Source organism: Nicotiana sylvestris, chromosome 3 (assembly GCF_000393655.2).
Source record: "Nicotiana sylvestris chromosome 3, ASM39365v2, whole genome shotgun sequence".
NCBI classification, from domain to species: domain Eukaryota; kingdom Viridiplantae; phylum Streptophyta; class Magnoliopsida; order Solanales; family Solanaceae; genus Nicotiana; species Nicotiana sylvestris.
The window spans coordinates 173,122,779-173,132,980 of NC_091059.1; the positions used below are offsets into that span (position 1 = coordinate 173,122,779).

The 10,202-nt window shown below is 34.9% G+C and overlaps 2 protein-coding genes across 3 annotated transcripts; both read left to right on the forward strand.

The window, feature by feature from the left end:
* The first annotated feature begins 4,177 nt into the window (after positions 1–4,177).
* LOC104245754 (protein FAR1-RELATED SEQUENCE 5-like) lies at positions 4,178–5,017 on the forward strand. Its single transcript, XM_009801416.1, has 2 exons — positions 4,178–4,769; positions 4,908–5,017. The coding sequence occupies exons 1-2, from the start codon at positions 4,178–4,180 to the stop codon at positions 5,015–5,017; spliced, it is 702 nt and encodes a 233-aa protein (XP_009799718.1).
* On the forward strand, positions 4,179–6,603 carry LOC104245753 (protein FAR1-RELATED SEQUENCE 5-like). Of its 2 annotated transcripts, XM_009801415.2 has the most exons (3): positions 4,179–4,769; positions 4,908–5,160; positions 5,250–6,603. In XM_009801415.2, the coding sequence occupies exon 3, from the start codon at positions 5,288–5,290 to the stop codon at positions 6,524–6,526; it is 1,239 nt and encodes a 412-aa protein (XP_009799717.1). In that variant the 5' UTR covers positions 4,179–4,769; positions 4,908–5,160; positions 5,250–5,287; the 3' UTR covers positions 6,527–6,603. The 2 variants fall into 2 exon arrangements, with proteins under 2 accessions (XP_009799717.1, XP_009799716.1); XM_009801414.2 differs by having other exon boundaries at positions 4,908–6,603.
* The last annotated feature ends 3,599 nt before the right edge of the window (positions 6,604–10,202 follow it).

A 10,202-nucleotide genomic window follows, 5' to 3' on the forward strand; every position in this document is an offset into this window, starting at 1 on the left:
ACATCAAATGAGTGCCCCTTATACTCCTCAACAAAATGGGTTAGCGGAAAGAAAAAATAGAACTTTGGTGGATATGGTTAATGCTATGTTACTTAATGCACATTTGCCACATAATTTATGGGGTGAAGCACTACTAACTGCATGTTATATTTTAAATAGAGTGCCTTCAAAGAGTATGCATATTTCGCCTTATGAGCTTTGGAATGGTAGAAAACCAAATTTAAATTATTTTAAAGTGTGGGGGTGTATATCCTATTATAGAGTACCTGACCATCAAAGAACAAAATTGGGTCCTAGAGGAATTAAAAGTGTTTTTGTAGGATATGCACAACACTCCAAAGCTTATAGACTGCTAGATCTAGAATCTAATGTCATTATAGAATCTATACATGTTGAATTTATTGAAAATAGATTTATAAATGACAATGTTGATGAAATGACTGAAATAAATGGAAAACGTATTGATGCTAATAAATTGTCGCTTTCTGAAATTATTAAAACTAAGGAAAGAAGTGATGATATGCAGATAGAACCAAGGAAAAGCCAAAGAATAAGAAAAGAAAAACATCTTGGTTCTGATTTTATTTCTTCACAATCTATAGTATTTCTTGTTGAAGGAGATAGGACAAACGTTTGTAATCAAATTCCTATTGTATTAAATGTTGAAGAAGACCCAAAGACGTTTCAAGAAGCAATGTCTTCTAGAGACGCTGCCTTTTGGAAAGAGGCCATTAATGATGAAATGGACTCAATTATATCCAACAACACTTGGGTTTTGGTTGATCTTCCTCTTGGATCAAAACCTATAGGTTGTAAGTGGGTCTTTAGGAGAAAGTACAATACAGATGGTTCTGTCCAAACCTTCAAAGCAAGATTAGTTGCAAAAGGTTTCACTCAAAAGGAAGGCATAGACTATTTTGATACATATGCTCCTATTGCAAGAATAACATCCATTAGATTCCTTTTATCCTTGGCCTCTATCTATGATCTTTACATACATCAAATGGATGTTAAAACAGCCTTTTTAAATGGGAACCTTAGTGAAGAAATATATATGCAACAACCTGAAGGATTAGTTCTTCCGGGAAATGAGAAGAAAGTTTGTAAATTGATAAAGTCTCTTTATGGTCTTAAACAAGCGCCTAAACAGTGGCATGAAAGATTTGATAGTGTAATACTATCAACCGGATTCGTACATAATAATGCAGACAAGTGCATTTACTCTAAATTTACAAAAGAATATGGAGTAATAATTTGTTTATATGTCGATGACATGCTGATTTTTGGTACGAATCTACAAGGAATTACCGAGACCAAGAAGTATCTAACCTCAGTTTTTAAAATGAAGGATTTAAATGAAGTTGATACTATTTTGGGAATCAAGGTCAAAAGAGATAACAAGCAAGTGACTTTGTCACAAGCACATTATATAGATAAAATCCTTACTAAATTCAGTCATTTAGGAATAAAGGGGTATAATACTCCTTATGATTCTAGTGTTAAGCTAACTGCAAATACTGGAAGAGCAGTAGCACAGTTGGAGTATGCAAGTGCGATAGGTAGTATGATGTATGCAATGCATTGCACTAGACCCGACATTGCATTTGCTGTTTGTAAACTTTCAAGGTTTACCAGTAATCCAGGTAATGATCATTGGAAAGCAATAAGTAGAGTACTTGGATATTTAAAATATACAAAGCACTTAGGCATTTGCTATAATGGTTTTCCTAATGTATTAGAGGGATATTCTGATGCAAGTTGGATTACAAGTGTTAATGATAATAAATCCACATCAGGATGGATATTTACTCTAGGCGGTGGAGCCATTAGTTGGGCATCCAAGAAACAAACATGTATTTCCCATTCTACTATGGAATCTGAATTTATTCCATTAGCAGCTGCTGGAAAAGAAGCAGAATGGTTGAGGAATATGTTACTTGATATAAAGTTGTGGCCACAACCTATGCCAGCCATTTCCATATTCTGTGATAGTGGGACTACAATGTGTGTTGCTCACAATAAAATATATAATGGAAAATCGAGACATATAAGCTTGAGACATGCTTATATAAGAGAATTAATTACAAATGGAGCTATAGCTATAATATATGTGAGATCAAATAAGAATTTGGCTGATCCACTTACGAAGCCATTAGGTAGAGATGTAGTACAACAAACTTGTGGAGGGATGGGGCTGAGACCCTTAAATTAAATACAAGGAATAGGAACCCCACTTTGAGTTAGTATACACTCTAACAATATAAGTTCAATGGGTAATAACAAGTTACTTGTATTGTTTAAGCACTGATCTCCTCTTTAGGAGCCCTAATTCTATTGTACTACTTACTGTTATATGAGGAGTTAAGGAGTTGTTAAATGCTTGTTATAACAGGGGCATAAAGACAAACTCCAAAGTGCATACTGTTACATGAAGAGGTTGATTAATCTTAATGGAATTATTAATGTCTGGAGTAACAGGGACATAGTAACTAATTCCACCTATATGAATATTGAAGTGGTGCCGCTTCTAGCAAGATTTAAAGGGTTGATCTTGTAAATATTCATGAATTCAGGATGAGCACATGGCCGTAAACGTGCTAAAGCGAATACTGGATTTTCTAAGCTACTAGATAACATTGTGTGTGTGGTACTTTCGGTTTTGGCACAAGGAGTTGTGGTTCAAATCTTAAGATACCATTAACTTCGTCAAAACTTTAATATACTTACACTAAAGGAAAGTTCAAATCTGTAAAAGGTACTTTCAATTATTCACAAGTGTTATGAAGCGAAATAACAAACTAGTGGGGGATTGTAAGATAGTTTGTTATTGGCAAGTTGGAAGTGGGATTCTTCCCACATCGGAAGAAAGAAGTTCAGTGCCTGTCATGTGAAACACTCTCGGGACCGACCTTACTCGTACCGTGTCTGTTAGCCTCGGAACTGATCATTATGAAATAGCACATAACAGGCACGAGTTTGTCTCAACAGGCACGAGACTGACTCAACAGGCACGAGATTGTCTCAACAGGCACGAGACTGACTCAACAGGAACAAGATTGTCTCAGGCACGAGATTGACTCAACAGGCACGAGATCCTAGAGTTAATTATTTTTAACAGTAAAATCAAATTTATTTGAATTTTAAATTCAAAATTCCAATAAATAGTCGTGTCTGTTTGTGAAACAAAACATCCTTTCTGAAAGGGTCTGTTGGTTGCCTATAATACACAAGAATTCCAACGAAGTGGATATAGAAAATCACAAGTATTACTGCAGGCTTTGTTGTATCCTGAAGAGAATCGTTTTGTATTTTCCCTAAATTAGTATACAGGCGATAACTTTTTAAGGACAGTCGATTTTCTCGCCTCAAAGCCAATTTTGTTTATTATCATTTTCTAACAATTAATAGGCCGTAATGCTGCACTGTATCACCTAAATGAAATTTGAAAAAAATAAGCTAACATAGATTGATTTGATAAAACAACCCATCAACATATTCTGTCCGGAAAAAGATCCAGTCAAGTATTATTAGCTCAAGTAATATTCAATAGCCATGTAGATTGCCTAACTCCGCCGTTAAGAATTAACCCAAGGTTACATTCTCACTTTCCCCTCCCCCCCCCCTTTAATACATCAAAATATGTCTTTTACCTTTAGCAAAATAAAATAGTATTCAACTGAATTTTATCAAGAAAGGCAATTAAAGATAGCGGGAATCATCTACCCGATTTATTTACCCGCCAAAAGAACCTTTTCACCTTTGGAAAGATTATACATATCATTAAAAGATATGTATTCATCTTTTACAAGTATCTGATCTTATTTCTTTTCCTAAGAAACCCAAAAGTTTCATTGTTGCTATCGTCAACAACAAACAGTGAATCTCTTGAAATACAAGGTTTTATTCTCTACCTTTTCTTATAATATTAGTTATTGTTTGGTCTTGTTAAATTTAATTGTGTTTTTTTATTTTAAGTTTGATTAGTTCGTATATTTTTGATTGTTTTCATCCATATGCCTCATCTGACAAGCTGCAAATAAAAGAAAGTTACATTATGATTATTTAATTTATGATGGTATTAATAAGTTTGTACCTTTTTACGTTTGAATTATTATTCAGAACTCCATAATGTTTTAAGTTTGATTTTTTTTAATAGAGTTGAGAATTTCGGAAAAGAATGTGCGAAAATTCTCCTGAAGAAGTTTTACAAAGTAATTCTCAAGGTACAGTAGATTATGAACCGAAACTTGGCCTTGAGTTTGATAGTGACAAGGATGCACTTAATTATTATAATGAGTATGCAAGAAGAGTTGGTTTTAGTGTTCGCAAAGAATACATCAATACAAATAAAGAATTGGGTTATGTAACATCACGGAAGATTACATGTTTCAAGGAAGGTTTTCGTAGAGATGATAAACGAAAAGATCAAGTTAAAAAATTACGAAGAGAAACGCGAACAGGATATCAAGCTCATATTATTGTTACCCGCCACTCAATGGGAAAGTACCATATTACTAAAGTTAAATTGGAACATAATCATGCACTTGTTTCACCAACAATGATTCATATGTTGCCATCTCACCGAAGGATAAACGAAGTTCAGGCTCATGAAATAGATTTAGCAGAGGATGTTGGATTATTTTCTAAAACAACATTTGATTTTATGAGTCTTCAAGATGGAGGTCGAGTAAATTTGGGTTATACCAAATTAAATCAGAAGAACTACCTTCGAACAAAACGACAAAAGGCTATGAGACGAGGAGAAGCAGGTAAATAAACTAACATACTATGTCTATAAGAAATATATTATCATTTCTTATTTCTATTAGGCTTCTTAATATAATTTTCTAATATGGCCCACTAAAGTATAAAGTATAATGTAACCTTTTTTTTCTTATTTCGTCCAGGAGTACTGTTAGAGTATTTTGAGAAGAAAAGAATTGAAGATCCATCTTTATTTTTTGCGGTGCAATTGGATGTTGATGATATGATCACAAATATATTTTGGACCGATTAAAAGATGATAATAGACTATGATACTTTTGGACATGTGCTCTCATTCGATACCACTTACCAGACGAATAGAGAGCACAAACCTTTGGCAAGTTTCGTTGGATTGAACAACCATAGAAAAATGGTTGTTTTCGAAGGCGCTTTAATGTATGATGAGACTGCAGATTTCTTTCAGTGGTTGTTTGAAATGTTTCTTGGAGCGATGTTTGAAAAAAATCCAAAAATAATTTTTACAGATCAAGATGTTGCAATAAGTAAGGCCATCTCACTTGTCATGCCTGAAGTTTATCACAGGTTATGTGTCTGGCACATGGAGCAAAATGCAGCTAAACATCTCAAACAAATTTATAAAAGGTACGCTTCATTCCGTGGTGATTTTCGAAAATGCATTTATGAGTATGAAGATGAAGTAGAATTTATAGATTCTTGGAATACAATTCTTGATGAATATAACCTTCATGAAAATGAATGGTTGCAAGGAATATATACATTAAGGGAAAAATTATTTGCAGCATATGGAAAAAAATCGGGTGGTATGAACAACACACAATTAAGTGAGAGTTTGAATGGTGATTTAAAGGATTACTTGCAGTCTGATTACAATTTAGTAAAATTTTTTAAGTATTATGATCGAGCAATTGAGGATAAGCGATATAATGAGCTGCAAGATACTTGTGATGCATCACAACATATTCTAGTATTAAAAGCACAAGTTCCTATTTTGATTCATGCTAGAGAGGTCTATACCTCAAATATTTTTGCAAAATTTCAAGATGAATATATGAAATCCTTATCAATCAAAGTGAATATTGGATGTGGGAAGAACATTTTGTCCACCATTTACAATGTTAGTAAACATGGGCATACTCGACAATATATTGTTACGGTGACAGAGGTAGGCCATATATCTTATACTTGCTTGAAGTTTGAGTCCATGGGTATACTTTGTTGCGATGCAATAAGAGTTCTCGATGTAGTAAAAGGAGTTAGTAGAATTCCGACTGAGCATATTTTGGATAGATGGACAAAAAATGCAAAAGGCGTAAATATTAAAGAAGTTGATGAGCAAGAAATAGAGATCAAGGATCCAAAGTTGATTACTATGAATCGTTATAGAGTTCTTTGTCCTATATTTGTTAGAATGGTAGCAAAAACTTCTAAAACAGATGACGGCTATAAGGTAGTAGTAGCATGTGCAAATGAGCTAAGTTCAAAATTGAAGCAAATCGCAGAGGTATCAACTCCATCTTTTTGTACTAGTGGTTCAACAAGAGATTTACCAGAAGAAAATAATAACATAAATATCCTCACACGAGCCAAAAATTTAAAAAAGAAAGATGGAAAACGCCATAAAAAGAGGATCAAACCTTCCCTCGAGGTGAACGCAAATTGCAAGAAAGCTCGAGGAAACAAGTCAAGTTCCGCTAAACAGGATGGACCAAGAGTCGATGATAGAGCTCTATCTGATAATGACAAATATTTCATTCAGGTATATCACATTTTCAACTATTAGAGTAGCTCATATGTATCATTTCTTATAATATTTAATCAATTACACTAATGTTTTTATTAATTGGTAGAATCCAATATCAAAGGGAAATATTTATGAGAATTCTGATTTAAGTACCTCTCAGACTATGACTTGTGCTAGCTTATCCCACAGTTCAGAGTTTTCTCTTTCGTTGCCATACCCTAACTTTACTCAAATGCTAACGGTAATATAACAATTTATTTAATCGAAGTTAAACTTATGATTTGCTTTCAATTAACTTCATTATTTATATTTGTGCAGGAACCTTTTAGTCTTGATACTTTTGCACATGTACAAAAGTCTTATTTATTTTTTCATGATCAGGTACCTATTAGATGATGTTTTTATTTTTATTTTTAATGTAAAAATTAGCTATTAATATTTCAAAATTGTTTACGTCTTGCAGGCAAACCTTTTCGAGAGTCGGGGATCACAAAAGTTCCAAGATAACAATACATTATGATCTATGCCAGTTTTTATTTCATATTGATTTTTTCGAATATTTGATATACTGGATATTTTAGAAATGAAATTAAGTGAAGTATTGCTTATAGTAAATTTGATTGGACGTATAGAGGAACTTTATCTTATTTTTCCACATACAGTTTCGTAAACATTCTGTAGCATCAATACAAGTCAATGTTACCTACGCTCATTTGGAACTTTTGCAATCTTTCAAATATTTTATGAACTAGGATTAAGTAAAAGTTGAATACTATCTTATTTTGCTAAAAGTAAAAGGCATATTTTGATGTATTAAAAGGGGAAAAAAGTGAGAATATAACCTTGGGTTAATTTTTAACGGTGGAGTTAGGCAAACTTCTACCATTTTAGTTTTTTTTTTTAATTAGTATAAAAGTTAAATAGATCTCAACCATTAATCATTTTATGGTCCACATGACATGAATCTACATGGCTATTGAATATTACTTGAGCTAATAATACTTGACTGGATTAACCCATAGCTATCAATCATATTCCTTTCATGTACTGTTATCAAATTCTAGAAACACGTACAAATCCTACCATTCCACCGACTCTTCCTTCCTTTTGTATACATACTCATTATGTTAATCTACAATAATCACTAACATATATAGAGGATCTCCTGGTATATATTGCTTTACCTATACATAAATGATTTACCTGCTATAACACGTAAATGCGATATGATATGGTGTAAAAAAATTAATACGAGCGGTCTATATAACTAACTTGAAAATCTTTGACCATATTATATAGTACTCCCTCCGTTTCAACTTGTGAACTTATTTCTTTTTTGGTTTGTGCCAAAAAGAATGACCTATTTCTTTATTTGGAAACAATTACCTTTATGCAATGATTTATAGCCACACAAAATATATATGCCTCATTTTACACCACAAGTTCAAAAGTATTCTCTCTTTTCTTAAATTCCGTGCTAAATCAAATGGGTTCACATAAATTGAAATGAAAGGAGTAGTAGTTATTTACTTCGTTGTGTTTGGTGTGACGACCCGACCAATCGTCTCATGAGTTACCGCTCTGTTTTCCCCTATTTTAGCTTCTTTACACTTCGTTATCCGTGTTTTATGTGATCTGGTTATTAGTTCGAGTTCGGAGAGGATTTGGTAAGAAATGAGACACTTAGTCTCTTTTAAGAAGGCTTAAGTTAGAAAAGTCAACCGGATGTTGACTTATGTGTTAGAAGGTTCGGAAGTGAGTTCTGATGGTTCGGTTAGCTTCGGGAGGTGATTTGTGACTTAGGAGCGCGATCGAAATGGGTTTTGGAGTTGTAGAGAAGATTTAGGCTTAAATTGGCGAAGTTGATATTTTGGCGGTTCCGGTTGATAGGCGAGATTTTGATATAGGGGTCGGAATGGAATTCCGAGAGTGACAGTAGCTTCGTTGTGTCATTTGGGATGTGTGTGCAAAAGTTTTAGGTCATTCAGACGAGATTTGATAGACTTTTTGATCGAAAACATAATTTAAGAATTCTTGGAGTTCTTAGGCTTGAATCCCCTGTTAAATTGGTGATTTGATGTTGTTGTGAGCGTCCCGAGGTTTTGAACAAGTTTGAACGATGTCATGGGATGTGTTGGTACAATTGGTTTGAAGTTTCGGGTAGGTTCCGAGATGTTTTAGGCCGAAAATCATAGCTGTAGGAGGTCGAGAAGGGTTGCAAGCCTCAGAACTCACCCGGGCGGACCGCACAAAAAGGAGTGCGGCTGCGGTATGTGCTGTGCGGACCGCACAAAATGAAGTGCGGCCGCGGTGGTTTTGTGCGGACCGCAGTGCTTTAGCGCGGACCGCGGTGGTTCTGTGCGGACCGCGGAGGCTGATATTTGAGGGGTACTCTATAAATACGAGGTTTTGGGTTTTATTTGATATTTTAACCTACAGAGCTCGAATTTTGGCGATTTTTCGAAGGTTTTTTAAGAAATTCATTGGGGTAAGTGATTCTAACTTAGATTTGGCTAGAATACATGAATCTATCATTGAATTCATCATTTAATTCGTGATTTGAGATGGAATTTGGAAAGAAATTTGTGAAGTCTTTCAAAAATGTAAAATGATGATTTGAAGGACCAAATGGTATCGGAATTGGATCATTTTCATATGGTTAGACTCGTGAGAGTATAAGGATTCGAGTTTTATGAATTTTGTCAAATTCCGAGATGCGGGCCCGGGGGTCGGGTTTGACCAAATTTTAGAATTTTGTGGTAATTCGATTGTTTTCGCTTGGGCTTTGTTCCCTTATCCTATTGTGATGTATACGTTCTGATTTTGGATAGATTCGACACGCGTGGAGGCCAATTCCAGGCGAAAAGGCGTCGCGAGATAGAGATTTAGTCGGTTCGAGGTGAGTAATGAATGTAAATGATGTCTTGAGGGTTTGAAACCCCGGATTTGCACATCGTAGTGCTATATTGAGGTGAGACACGCGCTTGATGATGAGAGTGGGGTCGTGTACTATTGGGGATTGTGACTTGGTCCGTCCCGAGTGATGCTTTTACCGCGCATTTTGATTGAAGCTTATTTGTTATCATCATTTTTTGGACTGATTGCCATACTTGGGCTTCGTGCCAACTATTTGAACCCTCCGGGTATTTTATCACTATTTCCTCACTGTTTTGACTTACTACTTGAACTCAGTCGTACCGTTTTTCCACTATTTTATAACTCAGCCACTTTTTACTCGATTTTGAAACAAAAATGATATATTAAATGATGTTTTGGCCTGAGAACTACCGTTTTACTAATGCCCGAGGGGCTTATATGATTTTCTGGACTGAGCACGACCAAGGGCCAGATGTGAGGATACTATGGAATCGGGCTGCGCGCCGCAGCAGTTTTATACTGATATTGATATAAGGCCGAGAGCCTAGATTTGATGCCACGAGATGGCTTGATATTGCGCTTGGGCCGTAAGGGGCCCCTCCCAGAGTCTGCACACCCCCAGTGAGCGCCATCGATAATAAATGTACAGATCGGGCTTCACGCTGCAGCGGGTACTATAGGGTACCGTTCTATATGTTGATTTTCTTTATATGTCTGTCACTTAAATGCTTATTTGTTGTAGCATTTCCATATTTCGTTTCCATTGGTTTATTCCTTTCATATTACTTGTTTAAAATGCCGCATTATAGATTACTCTGTGTTTCTCCATGATTTCTTA

Excerpts from the sequence above, each read along its gene's own strand:
- LOC104245754 (XM_009801416.1), top strand. The coding sequence starts at position 4,178 with ATGTGCGAAAATTCTCCTGAAGAAGTTTTACAAAGTAATTCTCAAGGT. Across the intron at positions 4,770-4,907 it reads TATGAGACGAGGAGAAGCAG|GAGTACTGTTAGAGTATTTT; the intron begins GTAAATAAACTA and ends TATTTCGTCCAG.
- LOC104245753 (XM_009801414.2), top strand. The coding sequence starts at position 5,021 with ATGATAATAGACTATGATACTTTTGGACATGTGCTCTCATTCGATACC.